Source organism: Nestor notabilis, unplaced genomic scaffold (assembly GCF_000696875.1).
Source record: "Nestor notabilis isolate BGI_N333 unplaced genomic scaffold, ASM69687v1 scaffold9480, whole genome shotgun sequence".
NCBI lineage: Eukaryota > Metazoa > Chordata > Aves > Psittaciformes > Psittacidae > Nestor > Nestor notabilis.
The window spans coordinates 1-20,329 of record NW_009911545.1 but is presented as its reverse complement, the minus strand read 5'-3'; the positions used below and the strand labels follow the sequence as shown (position 1 = coordinate 20,329).

The following is a 20,329-nucleotide window of genomic DNA, read 5'->3' as shown; positions in this document are numbered from 1 at the left end:
ATAATATATTATAATTCATTAATTATAGAATACTATAATATAATTCGTTACTATATAATGAAGAATTCATTACATTCCTGGCTTCCCTGCAGACACTGGAAGTTTAATTCTGAACATACTTTGCAAAGAGAAACAGGGGACCATGAAAGATAGGAAAGAAACTACCAGCTCTCTTCACAAAATGACTCGATATCTGATCAAGTGGTGGTAATTTTTACAAGGTCATGGTGACAGCCTCTCCCATACCTATCAAATTCATATATCTCTACTCTAAACTTATTAACAGTTGGCATACTTCTAAGCTTTACTCCCAGCAGAATTCAGCATCATCCTTGCCATACCTTTTCACTCAGGGCCAAATCCATGTTATTTGATACACCATGCTGAAGACAGGAGCCAAAGGAACACACTATGAGCCGCAAAGCCAACTCGCACTGACTGCACTCCATGAGGTTCTGCAGTACTGCACAGATGGGAGTTCTAGCAGGAAGCAGAAGGTTCTGTCCTGTGAGAGATTTGAAACTCAATCAACCCCAGAAAATAATTAGTGTATACATATATATATATATAGAAAGCATAGTATTGTTCCTGAAATGAATATCAAAGCAGTTTATTTTTTTCTTCATTAAATTTATGACACAAGATCAGCCTTAGTTCCCTTTGAAACCTTAAACTTTCAGGGCTTTTATTTAATACAGACTCCTATTTTAGTCCAAAACCCAGAAGTTGGTCTTCTTCTTGGAAAGGCTCTAGTGGATTCTAGCTTGCAGTGGTAGAACTTCTGCACTGAAGTACAGGCTTTGACAACATGCTCAGAATCACATGGCTGAAGGGTAGCAATTACCACCCGAACTTGTGTCTTCTTAACATAGCTGAACCAGCTATCCCCTAGAATACAGCTTTAAGTGGAGCATCTAGGCATTCATTTAAAAATAATGATTTTAGTCATGCTTATGTAGGTTTAATTAATTTAAACCTCATATTTTCTAGTGATCTGATTTATAGTTTCAGTGTGGTGAATCTGCCATCACGATACCTTTAACAAATGCGCAGTTGGCCAGGCTTACGGAGTCCAGAGGATACAGCTTGTTCTCTTGAAAGACGGACAAAAAGACATCAGCAGCATGCCAAGATCTCAGCAACACCATGAAAGCCTGAAAGTGCCTTAATGGTACTTCAGAGGCAGTACATAAGAGCCAGGACTGCTATTTCTAACTGCGCCTTACTTAGAATATCCTAGAACCATAGAATAGTTAGGGTTGGAAAGGACCTTAAGATCATCTAGTTCCAACCCCCCCTGCCATGGGCAGGGACACAAAATATCTTTCCAAATGCACAAAGGAACACAAACTAAGAGTTTCCAGCAACTACTTTGTGTTTAAATCCATTTCTCTTGATGAGACAGTCAACATAAACACTTAATCTGTGAAAGTAATAAACTTATTAAGATCAAATAAGCATATCCTTTATAGGCAGATTTAGCACTGTGCAACACTATTTGCAATTATATGCTTTTTAATACATCACTAACACGTTAGGAAAGAAAACATTTACATCAAGAAGTATTGAAACTAAATAATTCTCAAATATTCAGTGCTTCTTTTAGAGAAAGTGTCTTTTTTCAGCATCTACAACACTGTAGAGTTGTGTTCATAATACTTGAAGTTTTCAGAGCTGTGTGTATCTACAATGGTACATAATACAAGCACAATTGTTTTAGAATAGGATGAAGTTCATTTTGACAGAATTCTGTCTCCATTAGTGGCTACCAGACAATGTTTTCTCAGATCATAAGAACAGGCCAAGTTTATAGTAACACTTCTCCAGAGCATTTTCTGTATCTTCAGGTATTAGTCATTCAGATTCTTCCTGAACCAGAACAAAACCCATCATCATTTCTATACCCCCCGCAATGGATGTTTCTTCCATGAGTTTGTCTAACTGAGATTTTGATAATTTCCATACATGCTGAATTATTTATATTCCTAGGCAAAAAAAATCAGTTTGAAATACAGATTTGATATTGACTCATTGTTCAGGAAAGCAAGTTTACCACAAACAGGCAGAAGAGAAGAAATAGTTTCATATGCAACTGGAAGAGCTATTTGAGGATCAAGAACTATTCCATCTTCATTAAAGAAGTCATCGTAAGTCCACTCTTCATAAGGATCTTTATCTCCTCCGAAAGATGTTGTCTAAAGAAGAATATTGTCAAAAGCACACACAGTAAAAAGAACAGCTAAATAAGGCTACTAACAAACTAAAGGCCGCAAGAGATTCCAGTTTGCAAATATAGGAATAGAACAAGATTTTCTATTTGAAAATGGATTTTACTCCACTACTTTTTGTTAAATGGCCAGTAGCATTAAACACAATTCCTACTTAGAGTGGCCACGTTTCTTTTTAATGTTGCCGTTATCTAGTGGCACACCCAAAATGCATTCTTAATTAATTTAATGGAGGCTTTCAGAAACCTTCTTGCCCAAATATTATAAGCAAACATTTTTCGAATGGATCATTTTTGTAGAAAAATAACATTCAGTGCATAAATACACTTGCCCAGCCACTTTGATCTATAAACTGGAAGAGCCCATTCATTTCAAGTAGTCTAAAGCACTGCAGGACCAGCCAGCTCTACAGCAGTCTTGGCAGCAGCTAATGAATGGAATAACTGATATTTTCAGTCACATTAGTGGGGTTTATTATACTGAAATGTAAGTAAAAAATGCTACTTGTGCCACAGCTGCACTGCTTTTACTACTCAAATCAGTTCACTCTTTACGCTGAAGTACACGCATATTCAAGGAAATTTTTATTTATGGAGCTGTAGGTTGGTGGTTTTTTTGTGGTGGTTGTTTGCTTTTTAAATAAGCCCATTAAATATTGCTGGAGAAATGGGAGGAAAATAAAATGTATGCAGAGTGAACACTATTCAGACAATCAAGACATTACATATGTTAAAAAAAATATACTTAAGTTAGGAGAAAATACCTTTGCTGTAAATCCATAGTTTTCTATTTGGCACTGTCTGTAAATTTCCTTGGCAGCCAAAGTATATTTACATAGTTCCAGAGAATCTAACAGTAAATCTGTACAAAGGTTTAAGATCATTAATATGCTGTGAATAGAAAGTTCATATATCCTATAAAAATGAAACATGTTTTTGCAGCACCTATTTTTAAAGAGGCATATATAGAAATTCACTTTGGTTTCAGGTTTCTTAAATACTGTTTGGGAAGTTGGATTTCCATGATGAACACAAATAAATGGTAATTACCTGGACTACATATTGTAGCTGCTTGGCAAGCCATCTCATAGATCACTGCTGGAAGATTCATATTATTAGGAGTAATCATTGGGACATCAGCTCCTAACATATGACAAAGCCTTTGACATGCTGAAAACAGCAGCTTCCCTGTTTCTTCATTACAGTGATTTTCATAGAACTCCCTATTAGAAAAATAAAAGTTAAAGAAAATAGTCCTTAGGGCTTTTACTTAAGGCTACATTCTGTTCTAATGATTTAATTCTCTTTTACCTATTTTACCTATATGACTCACCGCAACTAAAACTTCTGACTGAAGTGAAAAAATAGATGGAGCTTAACTTGGAGATATTAGTAAAGCACATAGAACATGTTAATAATAAAAAATACATTGAACATTTTCATCTGATCTCTTTTGGGGGAGGTGGTAGTAAGTTTGCGTTATCTGACAATCTAAGCATGAGGCAGAGACCAGCTAGAAACCGTGACCTGGTATGTACAGTCAGGGTACAACAGTTTTCTTCTATCTCTGTAAGCTGACAAGTTCTCGTAATGGTTATTTAATATTGTGTCTTAACTCTCACTATAAAAGTATAGGGAATCGTTTTACTTAATAAGTATGTTATGGCAATTCTGACAGACAAAAAACAACTCTATGCTCAACATCTTGCTTAAATATCTACTTACTTCTGCAGAGTATCAGAAATAGCACAAAAAAGCCCATCAAAAGTTATAATCTTGAAAACCTCTGCAGTTTTACCTGCATATTTTTACAGCATCTTCAACTTTTCCAGCATCCAGTGCTCTCAAAGCCAGTTTTTCTCCCAGTTGTTGCTCTGACCTCTGCAGGAGCAGAGCCAGTTTATACAGCCTTGATTCAGTAGACCGGTTCTTGCTTTTACCATCTTCTGAACGACAATTCACTGTTTGTGCTTTTCTAGACTTTGACAGAGATCTGACAGTTTCATAAGCTTTGATGTGACTCTCAAGAAGCTTAGACATTAGTGAAGGATTCCTAAATTCTTCAACTGAAAGAAAGATATCAAAATCTTCCTGCAAGAAAAACCGTAAGATTATATATTTGTATTCACATAACTGCCTTTAAAAATGTTGGCTTCTTTTTCTGTTAAAATGGTTTTATTTCCTGTCTCATTCTTAGAGTAATAAATTCAGTACAAAGTTGACTTTACCAATTTCTTGCAATTACTGATTTATGTAATTAATTAGAGAATTGTGCTAGGCAGTAGGTAAGCAAAATAACAAAACCTGAAGGCTACTGTATGCTCAAATGCTGTATTAAATGCTTTAATCTTACAAACCATAATAAGATCTCATTAAATATTCTACTCCTTTATCATGGTCTCTTTGAACTCTCAGCAATTAAGAATTTAGGAGAGTATCTATATTTTTTGGTTTAAATGGACAACTGAGTTCTAGTAATTGGGAACTTTCTCAGGCACTATTTAGCCTCCAAATCTCTTTGAACTCAGTAACAAAAACAACCTTGGCACATAAGTTGTAAATACAATCAATTTTTAATATCATCCATGTTATAAGAACAATTGGAGTAACTACAGTAAATCAAAACCAGTTTGAAATCATAAAGATACTTACCTGCAGGGTAGCAAGTGTTTCAAACATTTTTAGGTTTGCTTCACATTCATCTTTCTTCAGAGGATTACCTGTTGGAGGAGAAAAAACAATTACTTCCTGACTCCATTTACAAATAAAATGTAAGACTTTTAAGTTGTAGCTTACCTTTTTGAATGCTGAACAGGAATTTCAGGACTTCCACAAGTGTCTTAGTCATAAACATTTGTGTTTTTTGCTGTGGAAAGAGGTTCATGTCTTGATTGGTCAGAATGTTGCCAGTAACAGACAGTGACCCTCAGGCTTCCACTCTGCTAAAATACTATGCAATGCTCTACAAACATCTTAAGAAACAATTATCAAGTCTAAGATACAACCAGTTGCAAAGCAAGGGAACAGAAAGTTACTGGACATATGCATCCTTTATAGAAATAGCAAATATTTTATGGCTGTAATCTGTATGTTCTCCACACAGTCTGTTAGCTCTCACTGCAGTTTGGAAAGTATCCACCCTTCTCCCTTTGTTCTTGCTCCCCTCACCCGTAATGACTCCCTAAAACAACTGTTAGTAAAAATATGTACTACTAGAGATATAATAATGCAGCAGGGTTTATGAATTGAATTGATACACAGTAGCCATGCCACTGTGTGGAGATGCCTTTAAAAATAACACAAAAAATTATACAGTATACAGAATCAAAATAAACTCAAGTTGGAAGAGGCTTCAAGAGGTGACCTAGTCCAACCTTTTGCTGAAAGTAGGATCAGTTCATCATTCCTTTTTGCTGGAAAACAGTTTTTACATTTCCATCCCCTACCTTTTTTAAGCATCTAGTTAAGAACAGTATTTAGACTAACTTGTGCACACACTTTATGATGTGAAATGACTCAGTACCTCTTCAGAATTATCTGCTTTATTCTGTAATACCAGCGTTCCCCATAGAGTCAATCTCTCTGCAACTTTCTCAGCTTCAGCAAGAGTCAGAGATTTTAACAACGTCAGAGATTCCTCTCCCTGAAGGGAGAAAGAAAAAACAAACAAAAAGTAAGCCAAAAATAACCAAAAGAAAAGGGTATTTGCTTTTGGAAAAGCTAAGTTACGTGTATGTCCTCACTTTGAGACAGTGGTTATGATTATCAATTATACCAGGTGCTTAATAAGGCAGAACACATGTTAACATGAAAACACTGTTTTGCAGGGGAGTTAATCTGGTTCCTTTAATCAAAAAGCCTCCTTTTCTTCAGGTGAAAGCGATTCCAATAACATAACCAGGGACCACCACAGGGTACACAGGTAATCACACCCAGTATAACGTAGCAAGCAAAGACAAATGTTTCTAGTTAGGATAGCAATGTAATTTAATGATAACTTTAGGTTTTTGCTAAACTTCATACAGACACGTTCAACACTATGTTGCAAGATGCACATTTTGGTGCTCTCAATACTAAAGGGGCAGGTCTGTACTCATGTGGGGTGATGTCGCCCTAGAAGAAAGCATTTATGAGAAGAAAGAATCCTTCCCTTTTTTTGTTGGCAAGAAAGCAACTTGCCCTAAAAGAACTCTGGCCAAACCAGTATGTGAAAATGTGCAGAGACTTCAATTCCAAACTTGTCTTGTGTATTGTGGGTCATAATTATCATCCTTTTTTGCCACAAAAGAAGGATGGTTCATGTTGTTTACAACTCTGACAAAGGTCTTATTTTCAATGTTAGATGTAGGCTGTTGTGTGTACCATTAACAGAACTGTAATGAAAAAAGAAAAATTTAAAAGTGTGTAAGATGCCAGCAAGTAGTACAGCTTGCCCCTAAAATAGGCCTCAGTGTCTTTAAATTGAGATGAAGTGACATGAAGTATTTTAGTACCCTTTCTTTGTCAATCAGGTCTATCATCCTCAGAACGTAGACTTCCACAGTGGGCAACATATATGCTGCTACAATTTTCAAAGCATCCTCCAAAGAAGTAGGGGTATCTTGTTTAAGAATGTATTTTGCTAGTCTCTGCAAGAAGAAAAGGGATATGGACATTAGTTTGTTGATGTACAGGATAACAAAGGAATTCATTTACACACACTACTTCTGCTTTGTCATTGCATAGCTCGTACCAAGCAAATTACCTAGAAGTTTAAAACTTGACTGGATCGTAACTGGGAGAAGATGGGGTTTGGGGAAGAGAATTATCCTGGGAACTCTCAAAATTCAGGGGACTCAACTGGCTCCACAGGACGGAAAGGAACCTTTGAAGAAATATTGATGTTTTTTTATTATTAATGCTGTGCTAATCAGGTTGGGCTAAACTAATCTGCTAATTCTTAAAAAAAAGAGTAGGCTTTCAGGCAAAAAATGTGTCCCAACAGGACAAGAAAAACAGATATTGATAACAAGTGGGAACTGTCAGCTGCTAAGACTTATAAAAAGTCTGGCTTTTAATACCCTGTTAAAATACATGCAGATAAGTAGATTTTAATAGAGGTAAGAGTAATGCTGATCACTTACCATGATCATCTGCTTGTCCTTTAAAAGATTAGTATCTCTTATCCCATAGGCTCGCAAGAGCTTCTTCATCTCCATCAATCGGTAACTTTCCTGCAGTAACTTTACTCTATGGACAAATTAGACTATCACTAATTACCTACAGCTGTGTGATTTAACCAACATACTACATCTGAAACACAGTATTTCCCTTCCATCCTCCCCCCAAAAAACAGAATTCTAATTGAGAGCACACACAAACCCCAGGTGTAGGGACTGTGGATGGTGCCTTACTTGACATGATTCATTTCCAAGTGCTGTTTCACCAGCTGCTCCACTGCTGCACTCCACGGTACCATAGCACCATGCATTATCTGTAGAACTGCATCAAATTTCAGCTACAGAAGGAACATAAAGAGCTTATGTTTAAAAACAGGTTACAAGGTACTCTATTGAATTATTGTTCCCACGTGATTGATTTATTTAGGCAAGCAGTTTATTTCTTTGCCCATTTCCACTTGCATAAAGGGCTTTAATTATCATAATATGATGTGTCAAGTTAGATTAGGAAATCCTGATACTATTTAACGACACGGTAAAGCTTTCATACATTTGAAAATTGGTGAGTTTTCCATGTGATGACATCAAAACTGCCATTAAATTCTCAAGCAAAGAACTTCACATGGGAGATTACTAAAATAGAATAAAAATACTATTTGCTCCTCCTTATGCAACAATGCAGTCATGTGCTTATGTTAAAAAAAAAATGAACTGATGTATTAGAGCCAATGATGCCTATATATGATGTCATAAAATATACTTACATCTGTGTCAGAGATACAGCCAATGACAGCTATTGCCTTTGCCTCCCATGCAGTTTCAAATACTGAAGTAGACCGTGTACGACAGCGTTCTAGCAAATCCTGTATATTTTGATAAAGATTATTAGCATATTTGAATTCAGAAAAGGTAAGATTACCTTAAAATATAAAATAGTAAGTATCAGTAAGTTCATTGAAAGGAGTAAGCTGTAAACAAAAACGGCCATCAGATTTGTTTTCTCTTTATTCCTGTTTAACTAACTTTCCTCAAAAGGAAGGGAATCTGGATACCTTTATATACTGGAGAAGTAGTTCATCCTTTTGTAGATTATGTTCACACAGGTAGGGTTTTATAAACTTCTCCAAAATGGATGGGACAAGCTCTGGTGCCAAAATTTTATCAAACATGCGAAACACAATAGTAGTTGCATTTTCCTGGGCAGCAAGTAGAACAATGGCATGTTAGAACATCACGTATGTAAAGGATCATGTACTAACATCTCTAAGAAATAATTCAACATCCAGCATCTATTGAAATCAGTTGAATGATTTCAAGAACTCTTTAGTTCAAATAAAAGCTCAAATAAAAGCTTTTTTAAAGCTCCTTATTTTTCAGTTGTAGTTCTGATTTCTCTCTTGCTAATGCTTGCTCCATGATACATGATCTGTAATTACAAGCAAATCATGGAGATTAAGTCATACTTTCTCATAGGACCTTATCACATTATATATTTATACCCACAGCTGAAACAAAATTTATAACAACCATAACATATCAAATAGTCTTAGAGTTTTTGAACACACGTTTATCCAAGCAATCCATCAGAAATTTTAAATACTCCAACTTTAAATTGCACACTACAAGATTTTTCTCTTTCCCAGAACAATCCACTAATCAAAAACACATTTGGAAGTGTCTGCAGAATTACCTTTTCAAAATCACAGAGTGCCAGCCTGCAGTTGTATTTTCTGTACAGATTTATTAGCTCTTGTAAATCATTTACCAGCTTCTTTAACCTGTGCACCTCTTCACAGTCAACACATCTCTGAAACAGTGTTTAGAAGTGACACGTTAGAAGACTTACTAAATCTTCAAGACCATTACATTACCATTAACATAGAATATCAATGTTTCAAGTATTTAAAATGCACAGATGGTTAGTTTTGAACTTTTCTGTCTCCACTTTCATACTACCACTCCTAGAGATGCTAGTACATCTAGAATATATAACATACATAATTTGATTGTGGTTACACAAATTCAGTATTCATAACCTCACAGCTGGTTGATTTTAATACCTGTATCTTCAGGCCATAACACATGGTGAATTGCAATTACAAAAAACTTTGTCAGAGAGGAGACATGTTTCTAATTTAAGTTTTTTTAATCTTTAAACCCAAGCAGATTGGAGAGAAATTGTTTCTTTTCATAGAATTAAGTCAATCTTCACCAAAACCAATAGTGACCTAAACATCATCCACTCCAACTCTAGCACACAGCATATATTCTGAAGTCTCCTAGTAGGAATTCCTTATATTTGCTACATTTCTTACCATAAGAGTCCACTGGCCAGAAATTGTCAGTCCCATTTCACCTTGATTTTTACTTGTAAAAAAAACCTCTGCCATTTGGAGTCCATTTTCTGGCCAATTTGCCTGTCCAAAATAATTGATATTAGCAAACCATATCATATACATAGAAATACAAGACACACAAAGTGTCTGCAGAATGACTTACCTTATCAGTTAATTCAAGGTTTCGAGCACCTTGTTCCAGCCATTTTGCTAGGATTTTCTGAAAAGAACACAGTTGTAAGTAAAACTCTACTATTTATCAAAGCAAAATTTGCCACTAGAAATTTGTTTTGAAAGAAATAACTTAAAATCTAAGCTGTAGGTAAAAGAATCCCTTAAAAAAAAAGTAAATAAAAAATAAAGGAACAAGGTTCTGACATGTGACAATAAAAGTCTTAGGTTTAACTATAAAATTATATCAGCCTTACCTGTCCCTTTGGTACTACTCTTCTTAAGAAAGGGACCACAACATTTTTAAGCCACAAACATAGTTCCTTCAAAGGAACAGTGAAATGGATGGCATTAATCAAGTTCTCCAGCATTTTCTCATTAAAGCCGCTTTCAAAATCTGCCTAAAATATTAAAACCAAAGCAATTTTAGATACAGGGAATATTTGTTTTATCTGATATTTTGTAAAGCTGTTTCAATTAACAGGAAGATGTGACAGATTTCATAAATACGAAGAGAAAATCTCAGTAATCATAGACAGGAATTAAAAGAAACAAAATAGCCCTATTCAGAATAACTAGAGCTTGGTCTTCTTAAACAAGGCAATCAAAGCAATTTCTTTGCAAGTTACTGTGGCAGGATCATGTTCTAGTACTTTAGCACTGGTTATATAGTTCTGACCTGAAAGTCCTGCACTAAAGAACATACTAGCCCATAGCCACTATTATGAATGTGTCATTCAGAGCAAGGAGACTATATGATTATTTTCAACAGATTTTAAGGTAGTCAGCAAATGTCCACTTAAAACTTGAGAGCTGTGCTTGCAATAAAGTGAATGGAAGATTATAACCACCAAAAAATAAATCAAAGAACTGTCGTCCCTCAGATGTAGAAATATGCATTCTGACATCAGAAATACCTGTTTATTCCTAAATCAATAAGAAGTTCAGCCTTCTAAGGAGCTAGGTGAACAGGTAATCATTATGATAACAGATGAGGTTATGCCATAAACCTTTGCTTCTTTGAGGAGCAGTTTTGTATGGCATTGCTCTGATTCTCTTAAATAAAGCTGGGAAGTTTGAGACTTAACATCCTCCACAAATACCAAAGAGATGCCTATGCCATCTCACCTGGTGCCTAAGCCAGAGGTACTGTGCACAAGATAAATTTCCTTCTTCTAGCTGAGAAAGGATATTCTTGAAAATGTTTTCACTGTTCAAGAATTCTGTCCAAGCAATGCCACTAGGAGCGAGAGAAGGGAAAGAAACTGTGTTACAGAGAACATCAAACCTTTTCTAGCTAGTACTATTTACTCTAAGAGACAACTGCAGTGTTAGACTATGTGCATAAAATCACAGCCCCTCCTATATGCAATAAACAAAACCACAAAATCTATACATGATAGTGCATGTACAACAGATAATACATGTTTACAACATACAGGATGACTCCACTTCTTTGCATTCTCCCTTCTGCACAATAGAAAGGAAGGGTTTAAATTTTGATGAACCAAACTAAAAAATAACACCCCCCTTAATTTCAATGGCACATACTTAACTATTACAATTAAATTGACTTTAAATCTTAATGAACAAACAGAAACAAACCTGAATTTCTCTAGTCCAAAAGCTCCATAAAAAGTTGTAAGCCTTGCCTGAGCTCTTAATACCTGAATGCAGACAAAAGATTTAAGGTCAATGTCTGGAGAGGTTTTAAAACTCTGCATTGTAATTGCTTATCTTACAATACTGTGGAGTCAAGAAGTTTGTCTGTCCTCACCTCAGTTATGGACACTGGAGCCCCATCAGATGATGGAGCAAACATTCTATCATCTTTCTTCAAGATCTGAAACAATTACATGAAATGGTTTGGCTGACAACTCAGTACATGCAGAACATTCCAGACTACTACAAATTCAATAAAAACATGAGCCAAAACTTAGTACCTCTGTAAACTGGAGTCTTTTATTTTACAGTGTTAGAATCTGACTGGATTTCTACATGTATGCAGGATCAGACAGATACCAAACAGAATCAGAGATACATGTTAAGGCAGGAAAGACTAAAATAATGAAAACAAAAAAGGTGACATATGTTGAGCTTTTAGTCCTAAAATTAGTATTTAAAAGGTACTTAAAAAGACTACTACTCAAAAAAACCCTGCCTTCTGAAAATAAAACTGTAAGCTCTTTTTTTGCCCTTAAGCAATAGCAAGAAGACGGGAACAAGCCTTGCTGCTGTTTTGTGTTTGGTAACATGGAATTTATAATGCATTTACTTTGTGAATGACTGTAACTGGTTTGAAGATGTCCCCCTTTTCAAATTGTACAGAAGCATAATAGGAATGGATGAGGATAAACAAGTCAAACAAATAAACCCCCTTACTCTGACTTTAGCGTAGTTCAACATTTCTTGAGTGGTTTCATACAGTGGCCATGGAGCATTTATGCAGTAATCCACAACAAACTGGCTATCCTGTTTGCACAAGGAAACAACTAAAATGAGTTCACATCTTCTTTATCATTTGAATTACTTAGTTAGAGAAAGAGGGTGGAAATAAAACACATACCTGAATTTTTTGCAGGTTTTCTTTGGCTTCATTCACAAGATCCAGCCAGACCTCATGACCGTAACTCCCAACAGAGGCTGAAGCCAGTTTCTCTAAAATAGTGTTTGCTTTCACTTTATATACAAGCTGTTTAAAAACCAAAGAAACACGGTTTTCAATCTGATGCAGTTGAGTTTTAAGGAGTCTTCAACTGAAAACTACAGTTGTTCACCATGTTTTTGAGATATGGTGTGTCCAGGTACATTGAATGATTTCACTACAGAAATGGATTACCAATTAGTAACAATTATAATGTCTTCTTTTTATCTCACCAGCTAACCACAAAAAAAAACAAGAAAGGAGAGGGAACATTCGAACTTCATTATTTGAATAAATCAATTAATGAAGCCAGACTATGGATTAATAAATGAATATGAATTCTCTTTCTTTTTTTAGCAACACCATTTCTTGCTACTTACAGGGACAAATGTGCCTTCTCTTGATCCAGCAGTGCTCATTTATACTTCTGCACAACTTTTCATTGCAAGGTTTGTTAGTTATTGTAAATAAAAACATAGCTCACTGTGAAGTCATCTAATTTTGAACCAGTTTTCAAGTATAGTGAGTTGCTTTGCAAGGTAACATTCCCCTATATTTGTAATATTTTTAATACTTTCTGTTGGACTAACAGGGCAACAACCTTACTCATAAATTCACTTACACTAATTAATCTCCAAAAGTATTTATCAAGAACAGACAACTCACCTCAACATCTAGTCCAAACTGAAGAGCAAAAGTCTCTGCTTCGGTGAATTTGTGCTTATGAAGTAAGCGACTGAGCCTAGGGGTGAAATGAAGTGCAGTTTACTACTTCCAGAGAAGTTCCAAACCACAGATAAAAAATAAAATAGTGAAACAGTGATTCACAGAAATCAGTACCTATTTTCTGGCAAGGCTTCAGTTAAACTTCTCATCACAACAATAGAAATTGGGCCTTCAGAGGGCCTGAGGATGAGAGGGAGCTATGAGTTAATCAACTATGAAACAACTGTACGTAGAAATAATCTGCCATTTTAATATAATAATGATCTAGTAAGAAACAAAACATTATCTTACGTCTGATGTTTCTCATTAATTCCTTCCAAGAAGTATATTGTATCCTGTAGCGTGCAATAACAGAAAACGTAAGGTGGTAAAGGAAATCAGTCATAAGAAAACACAACTGTAAGGCAGCATTTCTTAATCTAGAAAAAAACTACTGCTTTTCTCTGATAAATTTATTGGGTCTTTTTAATGCTTATCATGTTATTTCCTGGTTAGTTTCCACTACCTAAAAATTGAGGGCCTTAACACACTGAAACCACTCTGCTATCCCAGTTCAATTACTGTCAGGATACTGTCCACATAAGTGAATCATCTCCTCCAAATTACACTCTCATTTTGTCTAAGCCATAAGCAGGTCACACTGTACCCATCTTCACATCTTTTAGAATAAATCCCAAATACATCCAGAGCATTTCTCTACACCAAGAGAATTTAAAACTTCATAGTTTTTAGCTGTAACAGCTGCAAGAACAACTAGCAGTAGTATTAAAACATTGCAATAGACTGTTCAGTTTACTACATATTGTATCTTTTTCTCCAGCCATTGGGGACATAATTTAATCTTTCTTTGTATCATCATTTAATTTTTCTGCAATTTCTAGCACAATTCGGTTCTAATCTAAGAGAATAACACAGTACCCTCTGTAATAATTCTACATATTTAGACATAGTTCTTTGAAGAGCAACAACAAAAGTCATCTAAACCTACTGTGCCAATCCCACTTTGAACAAGTGAAGAAACAATAGATACTTCCAAAGAATAGAGCTGTTGCATAGTGGGCAATGCAAAAACCATCAGACTTCTCATCTATAAAAAAAAGGGAGGAAACAAACAAGTCAGTTTAATTTTTCCTCTCTGGTGTGTGCAGAATAATTTCTTTATTCTTACAGAGTCAGACACTATTTTTATAGGTTTTTATGGAGAAAAAAAAAAAAAAGATCTCTACAATTTGAAAGTTTAATGAAGTTTAAATGTTGCATCTCTATATAGGCCTATTTTTTCAATGAGTGACTGTATAACAGTTGCGGAACAGAGCACACAAAGAGATTATACCTGTTTGTTATCTGGTGTTGTCATGACTATCAGTTTAACATTCGCAAGCCCTTGCCTAGGGAACAAGAAAGAGAAAAAAGAAAGCAAAATTTACTGTATAAATCTTATGTTAAGACTGTGATTCTCACTTCTGAGTTTAGAAAATTCAGTTTTCCATGGAAACGGCTGGTACATTTTAAAACCCCATAGTGCACCCAAAAATAACGGTCTTTTAGCATTTAGAGGACATACATTTAACTTCTGACATTTTTAAGCTTTTCAAATGGATCTGATTCACAGACTGGCACAGAGCAACGGAAGGAGCCAAGAGACTTCTCTTCTAATCTTAACTGCCATTAATTTATTTTGCATTTTACACACATCTCCAGATTTTGGCTTCTCCATCTGCAGAATGAAGATCTTGCTATTTATCTATCCAAAAGATAGACTAGCTTTTTTATAACATCAGACTTGTAAACCATATTATACACCTTAGTTTAGACAAGCATTTCTAAAGCTACAGGTTACATGCAAGGTTCCTTAACAGTAACAACAGATAAACCAAGAAAAAGCAGAAAGCAAGAAGGTTTTCTTTCCTAGAACACAAAGCTGAGGGTAGCTGCTGTGCAATTATTTTGTCCTGCTGACTAGAAAGCTTTCAACAAAATTCACTACCACAGAAAAATCAAGTGTTTGTGGCACATTTCATGTAACTTTTCCATTTTCATAATAGGTACTATAAAGCTTTACTTACCATATGACTGGAGAGGAATCTGTCTCTGTACTTAGAAGAAATTCTTCAATATGTATTAAAGGCCAATCCCAAATTAGAGTAAGAGAATTAACATCCCACATGCTTAAGATATTCTAGATTAAGGGGGGAAAAAAAATAATCAGATATGGATTTAATATTTTCTTCATAGAAGACTTTTTTGTCTTTGTCATTCCATAGCTTGCTTAATAGGAGTAGGATTTTAAAAAGCACAGCAAGATCAAGAGTCTCTGTAAATATAAGCATCTTGATTTCATAGAAAGATATTTTAAAGCTATTACTTTAAAAAGTATTTTTAGAAGCTGGTTCAAGAACATTGAAATAAAGACTAAACAGTGAAATAAAGACTAAACACAGTCATTACACATACCTCTGTATCCAAAACAAACAGCTGATTGTCAAGAATGTGAAGTTTTGCTGCATCTACAAAATATCCATAGTCACATATTTTTATTATTTTTCTTGAAGCAAAAAAGCATTAAAATGTACAATCAAGCACTGGAAACCTGCAGATGTTTAACCTCATGGAAATTGCCAGGACTGTGAAAAGTTTAGCTAAACAGAGTTGTGATTTATGTATCTAAGTTAAATCAACAATTTGGAAGCATAGTTTGGCTGTAGCTTTCTACCAAGTGTTCTACTTGGTATAGGTGTATTTACTAATAACAGTGACATAACTGAGGTCTCAGTATTTTCTGCAATTAAATATGAATGCTACAATTGTCTATTGAGAACAAAACAGAAACCAAACTCTTCTTTACCTTTGATCAGACTTGAATCAGCAAAACTTCGAACAGACACCAAGTTATTGGTAGTGTCTACCTCCCATTTGGAGAGTACATAATCACCTCTACCCTGTTAGTAAAGGCAAAGTAAAATGGGGTAATACATTAGAAACTTGGCCATTGTCAGCTGTGTAATTGACCTTTAACTTGGAATGCTGCAAAACTAACATTACTTCTGGTGAACGCTGATGTTCAAAAAAAATATTCAGTTATTTATATTCAATTTACCCTTTTTCCTTTCTCCTTTTAAGACTGGCCTTTACTACAGTAATTGCTACAGTCAGTACCCCCAAACATTTTTGGCTCTTCCAAGAACATGCCACATTTCAAAACATTCACTTTCCATTCTTACAGAGCATAAAACCTGAAACATGCACTGAATGTACTGAGAAAAATAACATTGAATTCAACAGGCTTCAGTCAATGAACTCAGAAAACTCATTTCTAGTAAAAAATAAGATTTCATAATATGTCTGTATGTTTAATTTTGTATTGGCTTCTGTACTTAATTCATGCTTAAGGGCTTTGTTGAGTTGGGACCTTAATTGTTACTTTGGCAAGCCTTTGTTGAATTTTATTAGAAGACACAAATTTTGGCTTTGCATCTGAGCTGAAGGACAAGGTCCTTCAGACTATCTTGCACAGCTCAGAACCACAGATTTACTAAGGTCATGCAACCAGGGTGAAAATATTTTCCCCCCACGCATCGTAAGAGAGCAAGTTACAAGAAATAACTATGGACACACTGCACAACTGATAACCTATAAATTGACAGTGAAGGAAATGAAAGGCAAAAAGTCCTGGTACAAAAAGTTTATTATCAACCAGCTAGAGATAAATTTTGTTGCAGGTCAAAACCCACCATCATTGATCACATAACAACTGCCACAAACACATTCATAGTACTTACCCCAACTATCAGATGGATTTTATTCTCCGAGTTACTTATCACAAAATTCTGACAGCCAAGGCTGTGATACTCTTCTGTGGAAACGAAAGCTGTCTTTATCTGTCCTTGTAACTTGTGGGGTGAAAGATGAAGGGAAAACAAACGAAAGGGGAAGGAAAAAAGTGGTTTATACAAGCACGAATAAAACCTTGAACTGCCCATTTTTCCATGTATAGAAAACGTAATAATCATAATTGAGTTGTAATAATAAACTAGTAAGTACTCAATGAAATGTACAGAGCAAAGTTTTGTTAAATTTGGCACTTAATACCTATGTTACAAGTTACCAGGTTTTTCTTACTTTCTTTGCTGTAATCATATCCATCTTGTCAAGTGCTACATCAAAACAAAAAGAAACAAAGAAAATATCAGTGTTAAATGAACTTTTATCAAAATTGAGAAAAAGACCCTGAACTACTTCTAGAATAGTTTAATCCTAACTTGACTGTGATGAAAAACACCTTAGCTGGGCTCTCTGACAGGGTGTATTTCTATAGATCACAGTATTGAGTTACAGAAAATTAATTAATAACTCTACTTATACAGCATTAAAAATTGAAGTTATTCCCAATATTCTTCAGTACAGCCAAGACTGATTATGTCTTAAAATCCTGCTTCCGTAGTACTCAGGACTCTCCCTAAAGCAGTGACTCAGAGAAACATAAACTAAAGGAATTGGAAGACTACAAAAATAATTTTATTAAGAACTAGTTGTATATTGGTTTCCCTTTAAAAACAAACTGAGATTACATAGAAAATCCCAACTCTGTATCTCATTCCCATTAGAAAAATGCATGGAAAAGCTTTTATAATACAGCTCTTAGTGTTCAAATCAAAATCCCAAGTGGTCTGTAGATCATCCTACCTTCCTGTGTTTTAGCAAGTGGGAGACACATAATGCAGAAGAATCCATTGCTTGTTAGAATGAACATGTGACAAACACCTAAAAAAAAAAAATCCAATCCAAATATTTCAAACTTAAGTGTTGAAGAGCAAGTAAAGAGTTTACTTGCCTAAAAATAAGACAGTGAAATAACTGACAACAAAAAAACAACTGACCAATAGATTATTTTTAAACAAAAATGTTGTCACCTTCAATGAAGAGCAGACTAAGTTTGTACATTTTAGCTTTGTTTGAAATTATGATGTTGGTATGCTTCCATTAGGCTGCAAATTCTGTTTTCATGACAAAACTACATTTACGTACATTATATTGTGACAGAACAAGACTGGAAGCTTATAGAACAGGAACTAATGAAATCTGAGAGGAGACACAAGGAATGCTTCCTTTTTGAGCATTTTCATATGTTTGGCACAGTCTCAAAAGAAAGAGGTATTGAGTTCGGAATGTTTGTTCTTCTCTAGGACATTCATATAATAATTAATGGGCTAAGTATCTTTACAGAAAAGCATTAGGAAAAGCACACTTAATGTGTACAGTGCAAACTAAAGCTGTATCTACTACTTATTTTGTAGCCTCTTTCCCCAGGAGAACAAAATCAAAAAATTGAGACAATGGGGAAAAAACACCCAAACCAAAACAAAAACCCAACCAGCAAGTTCTTACCTGGCTCTGCATTATCTTTTTCAATAAAGAGATTTAAGTAAGTCTTTTCACTTGAAGATTTTTCAACCAAAATCTGAAACAGAATCAACAAAAAGACTATTAAACTATCCTGTACCTTATTTGGAACAAATATATTGGAAATACTGATCATCAGTTTAAACTTTTTTATTTTATGAAGAACTAGCTCAAGAAATTCAGAGAACAAAAGGCTTTCATCAAAACTGGAACAGAAAAATTACTGTACCTTAGTTAGCAAGGTTTGTTTTGAGGGTATGTGAATAAGGTGGAAATTGCCACTTCTCTCACCGACCACAAGAAATTGTTTTTCTTGACACATGCCAACAACATCCACATTAGTATCTGAAAAGTTCCATGGCAAATGTCAATTAAGATTTGGTTTTTATTAATAGACATTCATATTTGAAACACAGGAATTAGACAATACAGTGCCCGAGATTTCTTCAAAAGTATTTATTTTGATTAAACAAAGTACAGGAAAGGGCATAAAGGGAGTGGGTTTGATAGTCATTATTCTCATTTCAGTGAAAAGTTAGCAAGTATTCTCATTAAACTGTACAGAAATACTTAGTTAATTGTATACAGAAGCAGCAATCACTTGCTATTACTTAGGTATTTATTATAATACTTCCCTTTACAAGTGAGTTAGATACGGAAGATTCTTGCTAAATTTTCCTATACAAACCTATGCATTCTGAAAGTCAGTTTTAACTTCCAGCAGAATTCCAAACGAATGAACTTACCAAACTGAACATGCATCAGAAGGGACTGCCCTGTACTGTCAAGAAGTGCCACTGATCTGTCAACAACAATAATAGTGCCATCCCTCGAGTTGAACGCACACAACTGCGGATTTACAGAGACCTAACAAGAAGAAGGTCGTTATATGCAGTAACTGAAACACCTTAGAAAATGTATCAATGCAGCTCTGGTAATTATTAAGAAAACCACAGCTTCGATGAATTCTACCTGTTCTGAAGATGTGATCTGAAGTAGCGTATCCACTTGGTACAACGCAGTTCCACATTCATGTCCTAAACCAACAGGGAGCCGCTCACTCCCTGTGTCATCATTTGTAAGTAGTTCAATATCATTCCACATTATTACCTATGATAAACATTTAAGGAACACGCTGTAAAGCAGAGAGCATTAAAAACGTTACCTGACCACACACAAGTTATTGACTTTATTATGCTATCGTGATTCTGCGCCGAGCAGGAAGAGCAGTTCATTAAGCCTCCTAAAGGCGAACTGCGTATTTAGAACTGACAATGTCGCAGCAACAATGTGGCTCCCAGCCCGTGTGTCCAGCGGGCCCGACCAAACGCAGCTTGGCAGGACAGGTTCCGCGCTCGAGGCTGAAGGAATCCTGTGCCAGAGAGCCCTGCGCGGCCCCCCCTGCCCGCAGCTATCCCCTATCCGCCATCCCCCTCCTCCTCTCCTCACCGCGGCCCCGCGGCCGGTGACAAACCACAACCGCGCTCCCTCAGCGGCCTCAGGCTTTCAAATTGGCGGGAACCCGGGGTGGCGCTACGGGTCGCAGCCTGGGCCAAACATCCTCCAAACGCGGAGGCGCCGTTGCTTAGACACCGCCTAATCCTTCCCCCTCTCCCAGAAGGCACCGCGGCCCCCCCCGCTCCCCGCCCCACACTTACATCCGGGC

The 20,329-nt window shown here is 35.7% G+C and overlaps 1 protein-coding gene across 1 annotated transcript; it reads right to left on the bottom strand.

The window, feature by feature from the left end:
- Positions 1–341: 341 nt before the first annotated feature.
- Positions 342–19,767, bottom strand: KNTC1 (kinetochore associated 1; the record flags this gene model as incomplete). The annotated part of the gene is made up of 38 exons (XM_010015331.1): positions 19,636–19,767; positions 19,410–19,530; positions 18,893–19,008; positions 18,649–18,721; positions 17,947–18,024; positions 17,383–17,417; positions 17,043–17,153; positions 16,109–16,202; positions 15,718–15,770; positions 15,330–15,442; positions 14,597–14,651; positions 14,252–14,350; positions 13,555–13,598; positions 13,378–13,443; positions 13,204–13,279; positions 12,460–12,585; positions 12,276–12,365; positions 11,671–11,736; positions 11,499–11,560; positions 11,022–11,133; positions 10,151–10,294; positions 9,886–9,942; positions 9,702–9,803; positions 9,077–9,193; positions 8,439–8,582; positions 8,151–8,249; positions 7,621–7,724; positions 7,351–7,456; positions 6,721–6,855; positions 5,751–5,870; positions 5,024–5,093; positions 4,880–4,947; positions 4,026–4,318; positions 3,278–3,450; positions 2,992–3,089; positions 2,054–2,195; positions 1,037–1,093; positions 342–505 (listed from the first exon to the last, which is right to left on the bottom strand). Coding segments are annotated over exons 1-38 (3,915 nt in total), but the record flags the coding sequence as incomplete, so codon positions are not given.
- Between the last annotated feature and the right edge of the window lie 562 nt (positions 19,768–20,329).